Raw genomic sequence first — 22,627 nt, 5'->3', positions numbered from 1 at the left:
GCACTGGCCATCAGTCCACGGGGCAGGAATCTTGAGCACTGGCCATCAGTCCACGATTCACAAGGCAGGAACCCTGAGCACTGACCATCAGGCCAGGATTCACAGGGCAGGAACCCTGAGCACTGTCCATCAGTCTACAGAGCAGGGACCCTGAGCACTGGCCATAGGTGCACAGGCAGGAACCCTGAGCACTGGCCATCCGTCCACAGAGCAGGAACCCTGAGCACTGGCCATCAGTCCACAGAGCAGGAACCTTGAGCACTGGCCATCAGTCTACAGAGCAGGAACCCTGAGCACTGGCCATCAGTCCATGGGGTAGGAACCCTGAACACGGGCCATCAGTCCACGGTTCAAAGGGCAGGAGCACTGGCCATCAGTCCACGGGGCAGGAATCTTGAGCACTGGCCATCAGTCCACAGAGCAGGAACCCGGAGCACTGGCCATCAGTCCACGATTCACAAGGCAGGAACCCTGAGCACTGGCCATCAGTCCACGGTTCAAAGGGCAGGAACCCTGAGCACTGGCCATCAGTCCACGGGGCAGGAATCTTGAGCACTGGCCATCAGTCCACGATTCACAAGGCAGGAACCCTGAGCACTGACCATCAGGCCAGGATTCACAGGGCAGGAACCCTGAGCACTGTCCATCAGTCTACAGAGCAGGGACCCTGAGCACTGGCCATAGGTGCACAGGCAGGAACCCTGAGCACTGGCCATCCGTCCACAGAGCAGGAACCCGGAGCACTGGCCATCAGTCCATAGGGCAGGAACCCTGAACACTGGCCATCAGGCCACGGGTCAGGAACCCTGAGCACTGGCCATCAGTGCACGATTCACAGGGCAGAAACCCTGAGCACTGGCCATCAGTCCACGATTCACGAGGCAGGAACCCTGAGCAATGGCCATCAGTCTTCAGGTCAGGAACTTTGAGCACTGGCCATCAGTCCACGGGTCAGGAACCCTGAGCACTGGCCACCCGTCCACAATTCAAGGGGCAGGAACCCTGAGCACTGGCCATCAGTCCATGATTCACAGGGCAGGAACCCTGAGCACTGTCCGTCCGTCCACAGAGCAGGAACCCTGAGCACTGGCCATCAGACCTTCGAGCAGGAACCCTGAGCACTGGTCATCAGTCCACGGGTCAAAAACCCTGAGCACTGGCCATCAGTCCATGGGTCAGGAACCCTGAGCACTGGCCATCAGTCCTCGGGTCAGGAACCCTGAGCACTGGCCATCAGTCCACAATTCAAGGGGCAGGAACCCTGAGCTCTGGCCATCAGTCCACGATTCACAAAACAGGAACCCTCAGCACTGGCCATCAGGTCACGGTTCACAGGGCTGAGACCTCGAGCGCTGGTCATCAGTCCACAGGACCGGAACCCTGAGCACTGGCCATCAGTACACAGGCAGGAACCCTGAGCACTCTCCATCAGTCCACAGGCAGGAACCCTCAGCGCTGGCCATCTGTCCACAGAGCAGGAACCCTGAGCACTGGCCATCTGTCCACAGAGCAGGAAACTTGAGCACTGGCCATCAATCTACAGAGCAGGAACGCTGCGCACTGGACATCAGTCCACGGGCAGGAACCCTGAGCCCTGGCCATCAGTCCATGGGGCAGGAACCCTGTGCACTGGCCATCAGTCCACGAATCACAAGGCAGTCCACGATTCACAAGGCAGGAACCCTGAGCACTGGCCATCAGTCCACGGGTTAGGAACCCTGAGCACTGGCCATCAGTCCACGATTCACAAGGCAGGAACCCTGAGCACTGGCCATCAGTCCACGGGTCAGGAACCCTGAGCACTGGCCATCAGTCCACGGGTCAGGAACCCTGAGCACTGGCCATCAGTCCACGGGTCAGGAACCCTGAGCACTGGCCATCAGTCCACGGGTCAGGAACCCTGAGCACTGGCCATCAGACCACTGATCAGGAACCCTGAGCACTGGCCATCAGTCCACAATTCACAAAACAGGAACCCTTAGCACTGGCAATCAGGCCACAGTTCACAGGGCTGAGACCTCGAGCACTGGTCATCAGTCCACAGGACCGGAACGCTGAACACTGGCCATCAGTCCATAGGGAAGGAACCCTGAGCACTGGCCATCAGTCCACGGGGCAGGAACCCTGAGCGCTGGCCGTCAGTCCACGATTCACAGGACAGAAAGCCTGAGCACTGGCCACCAGTCCACGGTTCAAAGGGCAGGAACCCTGAGCCCTGGCCATCAGTTCACACGCAGGAACCCTGAGCCCTGGCCATCAGTTCACACGCAGGAACCCTGAGCACTGACCATCAGGCCACGATTCACAGGGCAGGAACCCTGAGCACTGTCCATCAGTCTACAGAGCAGGAACCCTGAGTAATGGCCATAGGTGCACAGGCAGGTACCCTGAGCACTGGTCATCTGTCCACAGATGAGGAACCATGAGCACTGCCATCAGTCCATAGGGCAGGAACCCTGAGCACTGGCCATCAGTCCACGATTCACAGGGCAGGAACCCTGAGCACTGTCCATCAGTCCACGATTCACAGGGCAGGAACCCTGAGCACTGACCATCTGTCCACGATTCACATGGCAGGAACCCTGAGCACTGGCCATCAGTCCACGGTTCAAGGGGCAGGAACCCTGAGCACTGGCCATCAGTCCACGATTCACAGGGCAGGAACCCTGAGCACTGGCCATCAGTCCACGATTCACAGGGCAGGAACCCTGAGCACTTACCATCAGGCCACGATTCACAGGGCAGGAACCCTGAGCACTGTCCATCAGTCTACAGAGCAGGAACCCTGAGTAATGGCCATAGGTGCACAGGCAGGTACCCTGAGCACTGGTCATCTGTCCACAGATGAGGAACCATGAGCACTGCCATCAGTCCATAGGGCAGGAACCCTGAGCACTGGCCATCAGTCCGCGATTCACAAGGCAGGAATCCTGCCTGGTTGACAGCCAGGGCAGGTACCCTGTGCACTGGCCATCTGTCCACAGATGAGGAACCCTGAGCACTGGCCATCAGTCCATAGGGCAGGAACCCTGAGCACTGGCCATCAGTCCACGGTTCAGAGGGCAGGAACCCTGAGCACTGACCATCAGTCCACGGTTCACAGGGCAGGAACCCTTAGCACTGGACATCAGTCCACGGGGCACAAACCCTGAGCACTGGCCACCCATCCACAATTCACAGGGCAGGAACCATGAGCACTGGTCATCAGTCCACGATTGACAGGGCAGGAACCCTGAGCACTGGCCATCAGGCCCCGATTCACAGGGCAGGAACTTTGAGCACTGGCCATCAGTCCATGGGGCAGGAACCCTGAGCACTAGCCCTCAGTCCATGGGGCAGGAACCCTGAGCACTGGCCAGCCGTTCACGATTCACAGAGCAGGAACCATGAGCACTGGCCACCTGTCCACGATTCACAGGGCAGGACCCCTGAGCACTGGCCAGCCGTTCACGATTCACAGGGCAGGAACCATGAGCACTGGCCATTAGTCCACGATTTAAAAGGGCAGGAGCCCTGAGCACTGGCCACCCGTCCATGATTCACAGGGCAGGAACCATGAGCACTGGCCACCCGTTAACGATTCACAGGGCAGGAACCCTGAGCACTGGCCAGCCGTTCACGATTCACAGGGCAGGAACCATGAGCACTGGCCATTAGTCCACGATTTAAAAGGGCAGGAGCCCTGAGCACTGGCCATCAGTCCACGATTCACAGGGCAGGAACCCTGACACTGGACATCAGTCCACGGGGCACGAACCCTGAGCACTGGCCACCCGTACACGATTCACAGGGCAGGAACCATGAGCACTGGCCATCAGTCCACGATTCACAGGGCAGGAACCCTGAACACTGGAAATCAGTCCAAGGGCAGAAACCCTGAGCAATGGCCATCAGTCGACGGTGCAGGAAACCTGAGCACTGGCCATCAGTCCACAGAGCAGGAACCCTGAGCACTGGCCATCAGTCCACAGAGCAGGAACCTTGAGCACTGGCCATCAGTCTACAGAGCAGGAACCCTGAGCACTGGCCATCAGTCCATGGGGTAGGAACCCTGAACACGGGCCATCAGTCCACGGTTCAAAGGGCAGGAGCACTGGCCATCAGTCCACGGGGCAGGAATCTTGAGCACTGGCCATCAGTCCACAGAGCAGGAACCCGGAGCACTGGCCATCAGTCCACGATTCACAAGGCAGGAACCCTGAGCACTGGCCATCAGTCCACGGTTCAAAGGGCAGGAACCCTGAGCACTGGCCATCAGTCCACGGGGCAGGAATCTTGAGCACTGGCCATCAGTCCACGATTCACAAGGCAGGAACCCTGAGCACTGACCATCAGGCCAGGATTCACAGGGCAGGAACCCTGAGCACTGTCCATCAGTCTACAGAGCAGGGACCCTGAGCACTGGCCATAGGTGCACAGGCAGGAACCCTGAGCACTGGCCATCCGTCCACAGAGCAGGAACCCGGAGCACTGGCCATCAGTCCATAGGGCAGGAACCCTGAACACTGGCCATCAGGCCACGGGTCAGGAACCCTGAGCACTGGCCATCAGTCCACGATTCACAGGGCAGAAACCCTGAGCACTGGCCATCAGTCCACGATTCACGAGGCAGGAACCCTGAGCAATGGCCATCAGTCTTCAGGTCAGGAACTTTGAGCACTGGCCATCAGTCCACGGGTCAGGAACCCTGAGCACTGGCCACCCGTCCACAATTCAAGGGGCAGGAACCCTGAGCACTGGCCATCAGTCCATGATTCACAGGGCAGGAACCCTGAGCACTGTCCGTCCGTCCACAGAGCAGGAACCCTGAGCACTGGCCATCAGACCTTCGAGCAGGAACCCTGAGCACTGGTCATCAGTCCACGGGTCAAAAACCCTGAGCACTGGCCATCAGTCCATGGGTCAGGAACCCTGAGCACTGGCCATCAGTCCTCGGGTCAGGAACCCTGAGCACTGGCCATCAGTCCTCGGGTCAGGAACCCTGAGCACTGGCATCAGTCCACAATTCAAGGGGCAGGAACCCTGAGCTCTGGCCATCAGTCCACGATTCACAAAACAGGAACCCTCAGCACTGGCCATCAGGTCACGGTTCACAGGGCTGAGACCTCGAGCACTGGTCATCAGTCCACAGGACCGGAACCCTGAGCACTGGCCATCAGTACACAGGCAGGAACCCTGAGCACTCTCCATCAGTCCACAGGCAGGAACCCTCAGCGCTGGCCATCTGTCCACAGAGCAGGAACCCTGAGCACTGGCCATCTGTCCACAGAGCAGGAAACTTGAGCACTGGCCATCAATCTACAGAGCAGGAACGCTGCGCACTGGACATCAGTCCACGGGCAGGAACCCTGAGCCCTGGCCATCAGTCCATGGGGCAGGAACCCTGTGCACTGGCCATCAGTCCACGAATCACAAGGCAGTCCACGATTCACAAGGCAGGAACCCTGAGCACTGGCCATCAGTCCACGGGTCAGGAACCCTGAGCACTGGCCATCAGTCCACGGGTCAGGAACCCTGAGCACTGGCCATCAGTCCACGGGTCAGGAACCCTGAGCACTGGCCATCAGACCACTGATCAGGAACCCTGAGCACTGGCCATCAGTCCACAATTCACAAAACAGGAACCCTTAGCACTGGCAATCAGGCCACAGTTCACAGGGCTGAGACCTCGAGCACTGGTCATCAGTCCACAGGACCGGAACGCTGAACACTGGCCATCAGTCCATAGGGAAGGATCCCTGAGCACTGGCCATCAGTCCACGGGGCAGGAACCCTGAGCGCTGGCCGTCAGTCCACGATTCACAGGACAGAAAGCCTGAGCACTGGCCACCAGTCCACGGTTCAAAGGGCAGGAACCCTGAGCCCTGGCCATCAGTTCACACGCAGGAACCCTGAGCACTGGCCATCAGTCCACGGGGCAGGAACCTTCAGCACTGGCCATCAGTCCACGGGGCAGGAACCCTGATCACTGGCCATCAGTCCCCGATTCACAAGGCAGGAACCCTGAGCACTGGTCATCAGTCCACGGTTCAAAGGGCAGGAACCCTGAGCACTGGCCATCAGTCCACGGGGCAGGAATCTTGAGCACTGGCCATCAGTCGACAGAGCAGGAACCCCGAGCATTGACCATCAGTCCACGGTTCAAGGGGCAGGAACCCTGAGCACTGGCCATCAGGCCAAAGTTCACAAGGCAGGAACCCTGAGCACTGACCATCAGTCCACGATTCACAGGGCTGAGAACTGAGAACTGGCCATCAGTCCATAGGGTAGGAACCCTGAGCACTGGCCAGTCCATGGGGCAGGAGCCCTGAGCACTGGCCATCAGTCCATGGGGCAGGAGCCCTGAGCACTGGCCATCAGTCCATGGGGCAGGAACCCTGAGCACTGGCCATCAGTCCACGATTCATAGGGCAGGAACCAAGAGCACTGACCATCAGTCCACAGTCCATAGGGCAGGAACCCTGAGCACTGGCCAGTCCACGGGACAGGAACCCTGAGCACTGGCCAGTCCACGGGGCAGGAACCCTGAGCACTGGCCAGTCCACGGGGCAGGAACCCTGAGCACTGGCCATCAGTCCATGGGGCAGGAACCCTGAGCACTGGCCAGTCCACGGGACAGGAACCCTGAGCACTGGCCATTAGTCCACGGGGCAGGGACCCTGAGCACTGGCCATCAGTCCACAGGGCAGGAACCCTGAGCATTAGCTGTCCACAGGGCAGGAACCCTGAGCATTAGCTGTCCACAGGGCAGGAACCCTGAGCACTAGCTGTCCACAGGGCAGGAACTCTGAGCACTGGCCATCAGTCCACAGAGCAGGAACCCCAAGGTCTGGCAATCAGTCCATGGGGCAGGAACCCTACGCATTGGCCATCAGTCCACGGGGCAGGAACCCTGAGCACTGGCCATCAGTCCATGAGGCAGGAACCCTGAGCACTGGCCATCAGTCCATGGGGCAGGAACCCTGAGCACTGGCCATCGGTCCACGGGGCAGGGACCCTGAGCACTGGTCATCGGTCCACGGGGCAGGGACCCTCAGCACTGGCCATCAGTCCACAGAGCAGGAACCCTCAGCACTGGCCATCAGTCCACAGGGCAGGAACCCTGAGCCCTGGCCCTCAGTCCATGGGGCAGGAACCCTGTGCACTGGCCGTCAGTCCACGATTCACAAGGCAGGAACTCTGAGCACTGGCCATCAGTCCACGATTCACAGGGCTGAGACCTCGAGCACTGGTCATCAGTCCACAGGACCAGAACCCTGACCACTGGCCATCAGTCCATGGGTCAGGAACCCTGAGCACTGGCCGTCAGTCCACGATTCATAGGGTAGAAACCCCAAGCACTGGCCACCAGTCCACGATTCACAAGGCAGGAACCTTGAACACTGGCCATCAGTACAAAGAGCAGGAACCCTGAGCACTGGCCATCAGTACACGGGGCAGGAACCCTGAGCAGTAGCCATCAGTCCACAGAGCAGGAACCCTGAGAACTGGCCATCAGTGCACCGGGCAGGAACCCTGAGCACTGGCCACCAGTTCACGATTCTCAAAGCTGAGACCTCGAGCACTGGTCATCAGTCCACAGGACTGGAACTCTGAACACTGGCTGGGAGTCCACGGGGCAGGAACGCTGAGCACTGGCCATCAGTCGACGGGAATGGGACCCTACGCACTGGCCATCAGTCCACAGAGCAGGAACCCTAAGAACTGGCCATCAGTCCATAGGGCAGGAACCCTGAACACTGGCCATCAGTCCACGGGGCAAGAATCCTGAAGACTGGCCATCAGTTCACGATTCACAGGGCAGAAACCCTGAGCAATGGCCATCAGTCCACGGGGCAGGAGCCCTGAATACTGGCCATCAGTCCACTGTACACTGTGCAGGAACCCTGAGCACTGGCCATCAGTCTACGATTCACAGGGCAGGAACCCTGAGACTGGCCATCAGTCCACTGTACACTGCACAGGAACCCTGAGCACTGGCCATCAGTCCACGATTCATTGGGCAGTAACCCTGAGCACTGGCCATCAGTCCACTGTACACTGCACAGGAACCCTGAGCACTGACCATCAGTCCACTGTACACTGTGCAGGAACCCTGAGCACTGGCCATAAGTCCTCGGTTTAAGGGGCTGAGACCCTGAGCGCTGGCCATCAGTCCACGATTCATTGGGCAGGAACCCTGAGCACTGACCATCAGTCCACTGTACACTGTGCAGGAACCCTGAGCACTGGCCATCAGTCCCCGATTCACAGGGCAGGAACCCTGAGCACTGGCCATAAGTCCTCGGTTTAAGGGGCTGAGACCCTGAGCGCTGGCCATCAGTCCACGGTTCACAGGGCTGAGACCTCGAGCACTGGTCATCAGCCTGCAGTCTACAGGGCAGGGGCAGAGACAGGGACCCAAGTCATTGGCCATCAGTCCATGGGGCAGGAACCCTCAAGACTGGCCATAAGTCCATGGGGCAGGGACCCTCAGCACTTGCCATCAGTCCACGGGGCAGGAACTCTGAATACTGGCCATTAGTATGCCAGTCCACGGGAAAGGAACCTTGAGCACTGGCTGTACATGAGGCCGGAACCCTGAGCAGTGGACATCAGTCCGCAGAGCAGGAACCCTGAGCAGTGGACATCAGTCCACAGAGCAGGAACCCTGAGCACTGGACATCAGTCCCTGGGGCAGGAACCCTGAGCACTGACCATGAGGCCACGGGTCAGGAACCCTGAGCATTAGCCATCAGTACACAGGACCGGAAGCCTGAGCACTGGACATCAGTCCACAGGACCGAAACCCTGAGCTCTGGACATCAGTCCAGCGGGCAGAAACCCTGATCACTGTCCATCAGCATACAGTCTACATGGCAGGGACAGGGCCCAAAGGCACTGACCATCAGTCTACGGGCAGGAACCCTGAACACTGGCCATCAGTCCACGGGGCAGGAACCCTGAGCACTGGCCATCAGTCCACGGGGCAGGAACACGGAACACTGGCCATCAGTCCACGGGGCAGGAACACGGAACACTGGCCATCAGTCCACGAGGAAGGAACCCTGAGCACTTGGCATTAGCCCATGAGGCAGGGACCTTGAGCACTGGCCATCAGTCCACTTTTCACAGGGCAGGAACCCTGAGTACTGACCATCTGCCACAGAGCAGGAACCCTAAGCACTGGCCATCAGACCTTGGGGCAGGAACCCTGAGCATTGGCCATCAGTCCATGGGGCAGGAACCCTTAGCACTGGCAATCAGTCCATGGGGCTGGAACCTCGAGTACTGGTCATCAGTCCACAGAGCAGGAACCCTGACCACAGGCCATGAGTCCACTGCGTACTGCGCAGAAACCCTAAGCACTGGCCATCAGTCCATGGGGCAGGAACCTCGAGCACTGGCCGTCAGTCCATGGGGCAGGAACCTCGAGCACTGGCCATCCCTCCACGGGACAGGAACCCTGAGCACTGGACATCAGTCCACGGAGCAGGAGTGGTGGGTCTGGGCTCCACGGCAGGACATCTAATGCCTCATGAACATTCCTCGGGGGCAGAGGGGGATCAGGACATCTAATGTCCCGTGAACATTCCTCGGTGGGCAGAGGGGGCCCAGGACATCTAATGCCCCGTGAACATTCCTCAGTGGGCAGAGGGGGCTCAGGACATCTAATGCCCTGTGTACATTCCTCAGTGGGCAGAGAGGTCTCAGGACATCTAATGCCAGTTGAACATTCCTCGGTGGGCAGAGAGGGCTCAGGACATCTAATGCCCCATGAACATTCCTCGGTGGGCAGAGGGGGCTCAGGACATCTAATGCCCCATGAATATTCCTCGGTGGGCAGAGGGGGCTCTCTAATGCCCCATGAACATTCCTCGGTGGGCAGAAAGGGCTCAGGACATCTAATGCCCGTGAACATTCCTCAGTGGGCAGAGAGAGGGCTCAGGACATCTAATGCCCTGTGAACATTCCTCGGTGGGCAGAGGGGGCGCAGGACATCTAATGCCCCGTGAACATTCCTCTGTGGACAGAGAGGGCTCAGGACATCTAATGCCCCGTGAACATTCCTCGGTGGGCAGAGAGGGCTCAGGACATCTAATGCCCCATGAACATTCCTCGATGGGCAGAGGGGGCTCAGGACATCTAATGCCCCGTGAACATTCCTCAGTGGGCAGAGGGGGCATAGGATACCTAATGTCCCGTGAACATTCCTTGGTGGGTAGAGGGGGCTCAGGACATCTAATGCCCCATGAACATTCCTCGGTGGGCAGAGAGGGCTCTCTAATGCCAGTTGAACATTCCTCAAAGGGCAGAGGGGGCTCAGGACATCTAATGCCCTGTGAACATTCCTCGGTAGGCAGAGGGGGCTCAGGACATCAAATGCCCTGTGAACATTCCTCAGTGGGCAGAGAGGGCTTAGGACATTTAAAGCCCCGTGAACATTCCTCAGTGGGCAGAGAGGGCTCAGGACATCTAATATCCCGTGAACATTCCTCGTGGGCAGAGGGGGCTCAGGACATCTAATGCCCCGTGAACATTCCTCGGTGGGCAGAGAGGGCTCAGGACATCTAATGCCCCGTGAACATTCCTCAGTGGGCAGAGAGGGGTCAGGACATCTAATTCCCTGTGAACATTCCTCGATGGGCAGAGGGGGCTCAGGATATCTAATGCCCCATGAACATTCCTCGATGGGCAGAGGGGGCTCAGGACATCTAATGCCCCGTGAACATTCATCAGTGGGCAGAGAGGGCTCAGGACATCTAATGCCAGTTGAACATTCCTCGGTGGGCAGTGAGGGTTCAGGACATCTAATGCCCCATGAACATTCCTAGATGGGCAGAGGGGGCTCAGGACATCTAATGCCCGTGAACAGTCCGCAGTGGGCAGAGAGGGCTCAGGACATCTAACGCCCCATGAACATTCCTCGTGGGCAGAGGGAGAACAGGACATCTAATGCCCCGTGAACATTCCTCAGTGGGCAGAGGGGGCACAGGACATCTAATGCCCTGTGAACATTCCTCAGTGGGCAGAGGGGACCCAGGACATCTAATGCCCTGTGAACATTCCTCGATGGGCAGAGGGGGCTCAGGACATCTAATGCCCCGTGAACATTCCTCAGTAGGCAGAGGGGGCTCAGGACATCTAATGCCCTGTGTACATTCCTCGGTGGGCAGAGGGGACTTAGGACATCTAATGCCCCGTGAACATTCCTCTGTGGGCAGAGGGGGCTCAGGATATCTAATGCCCCGTGAATATTCCTCGGTGGGCAGAGGGGGCTCAGGACATCTAATGCCCCGTGAACATTCCTCGGTGGGCAGGCGGGGCTCAGGACATCTAATGCCCCGTGTACATTCTTCGGTGGGCAGAGGGGACTCAAGACATCTAATGCCCCGTGAACATTCCTCAGTGGGCAGAGAGGGCTCAGGACATCTAATGCCAGTTGAACATTCCTCAGTGGGCAGAGAGGGATCAGGACATCTAATGCCCCGTGAACATTCCTCAATGGGCAGAGAAGGCCCAGGACATTAATGCCCCATAAACATTCCTTGATGGGCAGAGGGGGCTCAGGGCATCTAATGCCCCGTGAACATTCCTCAGTGGGCAGAGAGGGCTCAGGACATCTAATGCCTGTTGAACATTCCTCAGTGGGCAGAGAGGGATCAGGACATCTAATGCCCCGTGAACATTCCTCAATGGGCAGAGAAGGCCCAGGACATCTAATGCCCCATAAACATTCCTCGATGGGCAGAGGGGGCTCAGGACATCTAATACCCAGTGAACATTCCTCAGTGGGCAGAGAGGGCTCAGGACATAGAATGCCAGTTGAACATTCCTCAGTGGGCAGAGAGGGCTCAGGACATCTAATGCCCCATGAACATTCCTCAATGGGCAGAGGGGCCTCAGGACATCTAATGCTCCATGAACATTCCTCAGTGGGCAGACAGGGCTGAGGACATCTAACGCCCCGTGAACATTCCTCATGGGCAGAGGGGGCTCAGGACATCTAATGCCCCGTGAACATTCCTCTGTGGGCAGAGGGGGCTCAGGACATCTAATGCCCCGTGAACATTCCTCAGTGGGCAGAGGGGGCTCAGGACATCTGATGCCCCGTGAACATTCCTCGGTGAGCAGAGGGGGCTCAGGACATCTAATGCCCCGTGAACATTCCACGGTGCGCAGAGAGGGCTCAGGAAATGTAACGCCCCGTGAACATTCCTTGGTGGGCAGAGAGGGCTCAGGACATCTAATGCCCTGTGAACATTCCTCAGTGGGCAGAGAGGGCTCAGGACATCTAATGCCCCGTGAACATTCCTCGGTGTGCAGAGAGGGCTCAGGAAATGTAACGCCCCGTGAACATTCCTTGGTGGGCAGAGGGCTCAGGACATCTAATGCCCTGTGAACATTCCTCAGTGGGCAGAGAGGGCTCAGGGCATCTAATGCCCCGTGAACATTCCTCGGTGCGCAGAGAGGGCTCAGGAAATGTAACACCCCGTGAACATTCCTTGGTGGGCAGAGAGGGCTCAGGACATCTAATGCCCTGTGAACATTCCTCAGTGGGCAGAGAGGGCTTAGGACATCTAATGCCCCGTGAACATTTCTCAGTGCGCAGAGAGGGCTCAGGAAAGGTAACGCCCCGTGAACATTCCTTGGTGGGCAGAGAGGGCTCAGGACATCTAATGCCCTGTGAACATTCCTCAGTGGGCAGAGAGGGCCCAGGATATCTAATGCCCTGTGAACATTTCTCGGTGGGCAGCGGGGGCTCAGGACATCTAATGCCCCGTGAACATTCCTCTGTGGGCAGAGGGGGCTCAGGACATCTAATGCCCGGTGAACATTCCTCAGTGGGCAGAGGGGACTCAGGACATCTAAAGCCCCGTGAACATTCCTTGATGGGCAGAGGGGGCTCAGGACATCTAATGCCCTGTGAACATTCCTCGATGGGCAGAGAGGGCTCAGGATATATAATGCCCTGTGAACATTCCTCGATGGGCAGAGGGGGCTCAGGACATCTAATGCCCCGTGAACATTCCTCAGTGGACTGAGAGGGCTGAGGACATCTAATGCCCCGTGAACATTCCTCAGTGGGCTGAGAGGGCTCAGGACATCTAATGCCCTGTGAACATTCCTTGATGGGCAGAGAGGGCTCAGGACATCTAATGCCCCGTGAACATTCCTCGATGGGCTGAGAGGGTTCAGGACATCTAATGCCCCGTGAACATTCCTCGGTGGGCTGAGAGGGCTGAGGACATCTAATGCCCCGTGAACATTCCTCGGTGCGCAGAGAGGGCTCAGGAAATGTAACGCCCCGTGAACATTCCTTGGTGGGCAGAGAGGGCTCAGGACATCTAATGCCCTGTGAACATTCCTCAGTGGGCAGAGAGGGCTCAGGACATCTAATGCCCTGTGAACATTTCTCGGTGGGCAGCGGGGGCTCAGGACATCTAATGCCCGTGAACATTCCTCTGTGAGCAGAGGGGGCTCAGGACATCTAATGCCCCGTGAACATTCCTCAGTGGGCAGAGGTGACTCAGGACATCTAATGCCCCGTGAACATTCCTTGATGGCCAGAGGGGGCTCAGGACATCTAATGCCCCGTGAACATTCCTCGATGGGCAGAGAGGGCTCAGGATATATAATGCCCTGTGAACATTCCTCGATGGTCAGAGGGGGCTCAGGACATCTAATGCCCCGTGAACATTCCTCAGTGGACTGAGAGGGCTGAGGACATCTAATGCCCCGTGAACATTCCTCAGTGGGCTGAGAGGGCTCAGGACATCTAATGCCCTGTGAACATTCCTCGTTGGCCAGAGAGGGCTCAGGACATCTAATGCCCCGTGAACATTCCTCGATGGGCTGAGAGGGCTCAGGACATCTAATGCCCTGTGAACATTCCTCGGTGGGCTGAGAGGGCTGAGGACATCTAATGCCAGTTGAACATTCCTCAGTGGGCAGAGAGGGCTCAGGACATCTAACGCCCCGTGAACATTCCTCAATGGGCAGAGAAGGCCCAGGACATCTAATGCCCCATAAACATTCCTCGATGGGCAGAGGGGGCTCAGGACATCTAATGCCCAGTGAACATTCCTCAGTGGGCAGAGAGGGCTCAGGACATCTAATGTCCAGTGAACATTCCTCGTGGGCAGAGGGGGCTCAGGACATCTAATGTCCAGTGAACATTCCTCAGTGGGCAGAGAGGGCTCAGGACATCTAATGCCCAGTGAACATTCCTCAGTGGGCAGAGAGGGCTCAGGACATCTAATGTCCAGTGAACATTCCTCGTGGGCAAAGGGGGCTCAGGACATCTAATGTCCAGTGAACATTCCTCAGTGGGCAGAGAGGGCTCAGGACATCTAATGTCCAGTGAACATTCCTCGTGGGCAGAGGGGGCTCCCTAAATGTCTCGTAAAAGGGGCATTTTGGCCGAAAAATGTAACTTGCTCTATGGTCTCACAATCTTGTGTATGAAGCCGGTTATGCACACATGGGTTAGACCCCGAGATATTTGATGTTGAGTGTGTAATAAAGGTGCCCTTGTTTCCAAACACACCGAATGGCTGCATTGGTTATGTGTGGGGGAAGAGAGGGTTACTGCCCAGCACCCCAGGAGCCTATGTACACGAGCACTTACCCCAGACTTTGAATACCCCAGGCCTCTGAGTGGAGCTCAAGGGCAGCAACATCTCTACAGAATCAATACCTCATCTAATGGGATGCTTCAGCAAACAAGCACAGGCACCATTTAGGAATGAGCAAACCTGCAGATTAATGGGTAAACACAGGGCCCGAAGCGCTGCTAATGGGCTGACCCTGTAAAAACACAGAGCCGAGGAGGGGGGAACAAGACCCCGACCAGGCCGCACAATGGGCGCCTTCGTCACCTTGCTGCTCCCATTGCGGAGAATAACAAAAAGAGGGCGCGCGCGTCATCTCGTGCGATAATGCCTATCTCCGAGGAGAGAGCTAATCACCCCCTCCGCGTCCTCATTACCACACCTGCTGGGCCCACCATGCCCCCGCACACTGACACACCAGCCGGCCATTGTCCCGGCCAGTGGTGCTCCGGGGGCTGCGGCCTAATGAGAGGGGATTAGCCGGGCCCCTCGACCTATAAAAGCCATCCCAGCTCAGGATACCGGGACTCTTGGGTTCAAGTGAGGGGACGGGCCCTCTCCAGCTCTGCGCATTTGACAGGGGAATTCTTGGGTTCAAGTGAAAGGACGGGGCCTCTGCGCATTTGACAGGGGTTCTCTCTTGGGTTCGAGTGAGGGGACGGGCCCTCTCCAGCTCTGCGCATTTCATCCATTGGGAAGCCGCGGTGCCGCACGATGCGCGCAGCCGGTCCCAGGTGCCCGGGGTGGCTGCCAGGCCTGCTGCTCTTGCTCTCTCTGCGGCCTTCCGAGGGGCTCTACCTGGACATGCCTAGCGCCTCTTCCAGGTGCACGCCCATCCCCCGGAACATGGCGCTGTGCTACGACATCGGGTACGCCGAGATGAGGATCCCCAACCTGTTGGAGCACGAGAGCATGGGGGAAGTGATCCAGCAGTCTGCCAGCTGGCTGCCTCTGCTGGCCAGGGAGTGCCACCCCGATGCCAGGGTCTTCCTCTGTTCGCTCTTCGCACCCATCTGCCTGGACAGGTGAGTCTCGGCTGCTGCTGGCGCGCTGCACTCTGGGGGCAGAATAGATGCCACAAAGACCTGGCATAGCTAAAGATCTGCTGAGCAACGTTACCAGAAGAGGCCAATTATCTGTAAGGGCACTAAAAAGAATCAGAATGTTTCTGGAACGTAAAGTAAATATTAACGTGGGGCCTGGGGGAGGGTGGTAGTTCACCACACGCCAGCACAATTGTGGCAATATCCTGCAGATGTGAAGGTGTGAAGGTAACACTGCACAGGTGAGTAAAGGCGGCCAGGGAGTGATTTTTGTGAAAGTCACAGTTCTCCAGTCCATTGCGGTAATGGCTGGGGGTAGTTCTTACGCCGCCGCGTCCAACCGCATAAGTCAAGGGCTTATCAAGGAGCTGGCCGTTTCAAGGCGCTGCATAGTTCAGTGTGGATTAAAGTGAATGCCACTGCGAGGTTTCCAGGTTCTAATGGGCGCACGCCTCTCTGTCAGGCTAGATTAGCTAACTAGCTCCCAGTGACTGGCACCGCGGATGCCCACCTGCTGCCAGCCGGACATGGCGTCCTGCAGCCTGGTTCCAAGTGTCCCCAAATGACGCGCCGTGTCTAGCTCCGAGAGAAGGCTGCGTTGACAGACATTCCTCGGTAGACATTCCTTTCGTCCTTCTGCTTAGCTGAAGCACTTCGGCCTCATTAGGACAACTTTGCACCAGAGCATAAAAACACTTTAACATTAGTTTTGCACATGTTTCTCCAACTTGACTTACAGGGAACCAAGGAAGCAGGTTTTGCTTCAATCCATAGAAAAATACTTTCCTGTCAGCTCAAAAACGCGCAAGTACATGTTTGCTGCTTAAGTTCAAGGAAAGCAGCAAATCCACCAACTCTCAAACTTCACCCACTTTCACGTTTAAAAATTGGCGCAGCGTTTGGTTTGTTGCATTCTCCAAGTTTCATAAAAATACAAGGGCAGCATGCGCAGCTTTTGTTTGCTGAGGAAAATTTTCAGGCTAAATATAGACCACGACCTGGTTGCCCCGCTCGCTCTCAGCAAATGCCAACAATAGTGTAAACCAGCCCTGCGGCCCGCGTTCACCTCGGCGCCAGCTCGACTGGCACCGTTCCATGTGACAGACACTACAAGGGGGCGCTGCATGAGTGGGCATCGGTGCCAGCTCCCTGCTCCACGGCCCGTGCCTTCATTACAAAGCGAGCCATGGAGACAGGTTCCTGCCCGCAGACCTCCTCCACACACCAGCATCTCAGCATCTGTCCATCTCTGCCCACAGACGACCTCCACACACCAGCATCTCAGCATCTTGTGTCCATCTCTGCCGCAGACCTCCTCCACACACCAGTATCCCATGTCCATCTCTGCCCGCAGACCTCCTCCACACACCAGCATCTCAGCATCTGCCCATCTCTGCCCACAGACCTCCTCCACACACCAGCATCTCAGCATCTGTCCATCTCTGCCCGCAGACTTCCTCCACACACCAGCATCTCAGCATCTGTCCATCTCTCCCCACAGACCTCCTCCACACACCAGTATCCTGTGTCCACCTCTGCCCGCAGACCTCCTCCACACACCGGCATCCCGAGCTCATCTCTGGCTGCAGACCTCCTCCACACACCGGCATCCCGAGCTCATCTCTGGCTGCAGACCCCCTCCACACACCGGCATCCCGAGCTCATCTCTGGCTGCAGACCCCCTCCACACACCGGCATCTCAGCATCCTGTGTCCACCTCCGCCCACAGACCGCCTCCACACACCAGCATCCCAGCATCTGTCCATCTCCGCCGCAGACCTCCTCCACACACCAGCATCCCGTGCCCATCTCTGCCGCAGACCTCCTCCACACACCGGCATCTCAGCATCCTGTGTCCACCTCCGCCCACAGACCTCCTCCACACACCGGCATCCTGTGTCCACCTCTGCCCCCCAGACCCCCTCCACACACCGGCATCCCGAGCTCATCTCTGGCTGCAGACCCCCTCCACACACCGGCAGCCCGAGCTCATCTCTGCCCACAGACCTCCTCCACACACCGGCATCCCGAGCTCATCTCTGGCTGCAGACCCCCTCCACACACCGGCATCCCGAGCTCATCTCTGGCTGCAGACCTCCTCCACACACCGGCATCCCGAGCTCATCTCTGGCTGCAGACCCCCTCCACACACCGGCATCCCGAGCTCATCTCTGGCTGCAGACCCCCTCCACACACCGGCATCCCGAGCTCATCTCTGGCTGCAGACCTCCTCCACACACCAGCATCCCGTGTCCACCTCTGCCCACAGACCTCCTCCACACACCGGCATCTCAGCATCCTGTGTCCACCTCCGCCCACAGACCTCCTCCACACACCGGCATCCTGTGTCCACCTCTGCCCCCCAGACCCCCTCCACACACCGGCATCCCGAGCTCATCTCTGGCTGCAGACCCCCTCCACACACCGGCATCCCGAGCTCATCTCTGCCCACAGACCTCCTCCACACACCGGCATCCCGAGCTCATCTCTGACTGCAGACCCCCTCCACACACCGGCATCCCGAGCTCATCTCTGGCTGCAGACCCCCTCCACACACCCGAGCTCATCTCTGACTGCAGACCCCCTCCACACACCGGCATCCCGAGCTCATCTCTGGCTGCAGACCCCCTCCACACACCGGCATCCCGAGCTCATCTCTGGCTGCAGACCTCCTCCACACACCGGCATCCCGAGCTCATCTCTGGCTGCAGACCCCCTCCACACACCGGCATCCCGAGCTCATCTCTGGCTGCAGACCTCCTCCACACACCGGCATCCCGAGCTCATCTCTGCCCACAGACCTCCTCCACACACCGGCATCCCGAGCTCATCTCTGGCTGCAGACCCCCTCCACACACCGGCATCCCGAGCTCATCTCTGGCTGCAGACCCCCTCCACACACCGGCATCCCGAGCTCATCTCTGGCTGCAGACCTCCTCCACACACCAGCATCCCGTGTCCACCTCTGCCCACAGACCTCCTCCACACACCGGCATCTCAGCATCCTGTGTCCACCTCCGCCCACAGACCTCCTCCTCACACCGGCATCTCAGCATCCTGTGTCCATCTATGCCCACAGACCTCCTCCACACACCGGCATCTCAGCATCCTGTGTCCATCTATGCCCACAGACCTCCTCCACACACCGGCATCCCAGCATCCTGTCTGTGTCCACCTCCGCCCACAGACCTCTTCGTAACACCGGCATCCCGTGTCCATCTCTGCCCACAGACCTCTTCCAAACACCAGCATCCCGTGTCCATCTCTGCCCACAGACCTCCTCCACACACCGGCATCCCGTACCCATCTCTGCCCACAGACCTCCTCCACACACCGGCATCCCGTGCCCATCTCTGCTCACAGACCAACTCCACACACCAGCATCCCGTGCCCTTCTCTGCCCAAAGACCTCCACCACACACCAGCACCCTGTGTCCATTCACACCTGCATCCGGTGTCCATCTCTGCCCGCAGACCTCCTCCTCACACCAGCATCTCAGCATCCTGTGTCCACCTCCGCCCACAGACCTCCTCCACACACCGGTATCTCAGCATCCTGTGTCCACCTCCGCCCACAGACCTCCTCCTCACACCAGCATCTCAGCATCCTGTGTCCACCTCCGCCCACAGACCTCCTCCTCACACCGGCATCTCAGCATCCTGTGTCCATCTCTGCCCGCAGACCTCCTCCACACACCAGCATCCTGTGTCCATCTCTGCTCACAGACCTCCTCCACACACCAGCATCCTGTGCCATCTCTGCCCACATACCTCCTCCACACACCGGCATCTCAGCATCCTGTGTCCATCTCTGCTCACAGACCTCCTCCACACACCAGCATCCCATGTCCACCTCTGCCCGCAGACCTCCTCCACACACCGGCATCTCAGCATCCTGTGTCCATCTCTGCTCACAGACCTCCTCCACACACCAGTATCCTGTGTCCATCTCTGCCCTCAGACCTCCTCCACACACCGGCATCTCAGCATCCTGTGTCCATCTCTGCTCACAGACCTCCTCCACATACCAGCATCCTGTGTCCATCTCTGCTCACGGACCTCCTCCACACACCAGCATCCTGTGTCCATCTCTGCTCACAGACCTCCTCCACACACCAGCATCCTGTGTCCATCTCTGCCCACAGACCTCCTCCGCACACCGGCATCTCAGCATGCTGTGTCCATCTCTGCCCACAGACCTCCTCCACACACCAGCATCTTAGCATGCTGTGTGCATCTCTGCCCACAGACCTCCTCCACACACCAGCATCCCGTGCCAGCTCTGCCCACAGACCTCCTCCACACACCAGCATCCTGTGTCCATCTCTGCTCACAGACCTCCTCCACACACCAGCATCCTGTGTCCATCTCTGCCCACAGACCTCCTCCACACACCGGCATCTCAGCATGCTGTGCCCATCTCTGCCCATAGACCTCCTCCACACACCAGCATCCTGTGTCCATCTCTGCCCACAGACCTCCTCCACACACCGGCATCTCAGCATGCTGTGCCCATCTCTGCCCATAGACCTCCTCCACACACCAGCATCTCAGGATCCTGTGCCCATCTCTGCCCACAGACCTTCTCCACACACCAGCATCTCAGGATCCTGTGCCCATCTCTGCTCGCAGACCTTCTCCACACACCAGCATCTCAGGATCCTGTGCCCATCTCTGCCCGCAGACCTCCTCCACACACCAGCATCTCAGGACCCTGTGCCATTCTCTGCCCGCAGACCTCCTCCACACACCAGCATCTCAGGACCCTGTGCCATTCTCTGCCCGCAGACCTCCTCCACACACCAGCATCTCAAGACCCTGGGCCATTCTCTGCCCGCAGACCTCCTCCACACACCAGCATCTCAAGACCCTGTGCCATTCTCTGCCCGCAGACCTCCTCCACACACCAGCATCTCAAGACCCTGTGCCATTCTCTGCCCGCAGACCTCCTCCACACACCAGCATCTCAAGACCCTGTGCCATTCTCTGCCCGCAGACCTCCTCCACACACCAGCATCTCAAGACCCTGTGCCATTCTCTGCCCGCAGACCTCCTCCACACACCAGCATCTCAAGACCCTGTGCCATTCTCTGCCCGCAGACCTCCTCCACACACCAGCATCTCAAGACCCTGTGCCATTCTCTGCCCGCAGACCTCCTCCACACACCAGCATCTCAAGACCCTGTGCCATTCTCTGCCCGCAGACCTTCTCCACACACCAGCATCTCAAGACCCTGTGCCATTCTCTGCCCGCAGACCTTCTCCACACACCGGCATCTCAGCATGCTGTGTCCATCTCTGCCCACAGACCTCTTCCACACACCAGCATCTCAGCATGCTGTGTCCATCTCTGCCCACAGATCTCCTCCACACACCAGCATCTCAGCATGCTGTGTGCATCTCTGCCCGCAGACCTCCTCCACACACCAGCATCTCAAGACCCTGTGCCATTCTCTGCCCGCAGACTTCCTCCACACACCAGCATCTCAAGACCCTGTGCCATTCTCTGCCCGCAGACCTCCTCCACACACCAGCATCTCAAGACCCTGTGCCATTCTCTGCCCGCAGACCTCCTCCACACACCAGCATCTCAAGACCCTGTGCCATTCTCTGCCCGCAGACCTTCTCCACACACCAGCATCTCAAGACCCTGTGCCATTCTCTGCCCGCAGACTTCCTCCACACACCAGCATCTCAAGACCCTGTGCCATTCTCTGCCCGCAGACCTCCTCCACACACCAGCATCTCAAGACCCTGTGCCATTCTCTGCCCGCAGACCTCCTCCACACACCAGCATCTCAAGACCCTGTGCCATTCTCTGCCCGCAGACCTCCTCCACACACTAGCATTCTGTGTTCATTTTTTTAGCACAGTCATGTGTCCCCGGCCCTCCCAGTCTCAAGTTAAGAACCCGTCAAACAGAGGTCAGCTATATGTGCCCTTTTATATATATAATTTTGCCTGAATTTTTATTGTAAAGCACACACTGCAAGCTGAATCGCCTTGAGGTGCTCGGGTGAAATCCAGATGTAATTGGACAGTGGATGAGGGGCAGAGCAGATGAGCTGAGTACTAAGGTGCAAGGCTTCCTGCTACAGTGGGGAAGAAAACACTGATGAGCAAGGCGAAACGGGTCCTGGGTGCTTGTGATTCAGTTCACGGAGGACCTGTCCTGCCACTTCCGGCTGGACTGCTCTCATTGGATCAGGATTACATTGATTTGCGTATTTTTGGGTACAAACCGAGGTGGCCTGGTGTGTGCATAATAACGGTGGACAGGGACACAGCCCTGAGGCATTACCGGTGGCTGAGATTAGTTCATCCATTCCATCCATCACTTTCTGTATCCTTTGTGTGTCGCCCTAAGTGGGACAGCTGTGCCCAGATGTGGGTCCCGTGCACACTGTGTCACTGGACCCACTGCTTGATGAACACATACAAAAGGTTATACCGGCTCTAGTTTGCTGGTGCTCCGGTTCAGTAAGTACCTAGCTTGGCAGTGTGGGCTGGCGCTGGGCCAAGACTGAGTGGAGAAGACAACTCGGAGTTCACGCCATTGATTCCTGCGGCCCTCTGCGGAGATGCCAAGAGCCGAGGCCACGGCTAGTGATAAGAAAAGGAAAGGCTGAAGGCCCGGGTTGGATTCGCCTCAAGGACCCCAACAAGTATGATGTCACCAGGCACATCTCAGCACAAAGTAGAACTGGGAATCCCTATTTTTCTCAGGGCGTGATCCTGAAGTTGAAAAGTTTCGGTAAACGGGCAAAGATCATAGGCACTGGAAGTAGGGGTGCAACAGCACCCCCAGGAATAATCATGCTGGAGTTCAGAAGGTGAATGGGCAATACAGAGGCCTTTACATTTTGGGGCAGATGTATCAAGATACCATTTTGCACTTCTCAAATAGCGATTGTTAAGGAATCGCTATTTGAGAAGTGCAAAATGGTATGTATGTAGAATTTCGCTATTTATTAGCTATTTCTTAAAATT

At 57.8% G+C, this 22,627-nt stretch overlaps 2 protein-coding genes across 2 annotated transcripts in view; one reads left to right on the top strand and one right to left on the bottom strand.

The window, feature by feature from the left end:
* P4HTM (prolyl 4-hydroxylase, transmembrane) overlaps positions 1-22,627 on the bottom strand; it is a 215,979-nt gene that overhangs the window by 115,473 nt on the left and 77,879 nt on the right. The gene's annotated exons all lie outside the window — the stretch shown is intronic.
* The window catches only part of LOC147693077 (secreted frizzled-related protein 5-like), a 31,371-nt gene continuing 24,136 nt past the window's right edge, over positions 15,393-22,627 (top strand). The window contains exon 1 of the mRNA XM_086936878.1: positions 15,393-15,619. Within this exon, the coding sequence (XP_086793004.1) occupies positions 15,399-15,619 (221 nt within the window). The 5' untranslated portion in view covers positions 15,393-15,398. The remainder of the gene's footprint in view (positions 15,620-22,627) is intronic.

Source organism: Lissotriton vulgaris, chromosome 9 (genome assembly GCF_964263255.1).
Source record: "Lissotriton vulgaris chromosome 9, aLisVul1.2, whole genome shotgun sequence".
NCBI classification, from domain to species: Eukaryota; Metazoa; Chordata; class Amphibia; order Caudata; family Salamandridae; genus Lissotriton; species Lissotriton vulgaris.
This window is presented reverse-complemented; position numbering and strand designations above follow the sequence as displayed.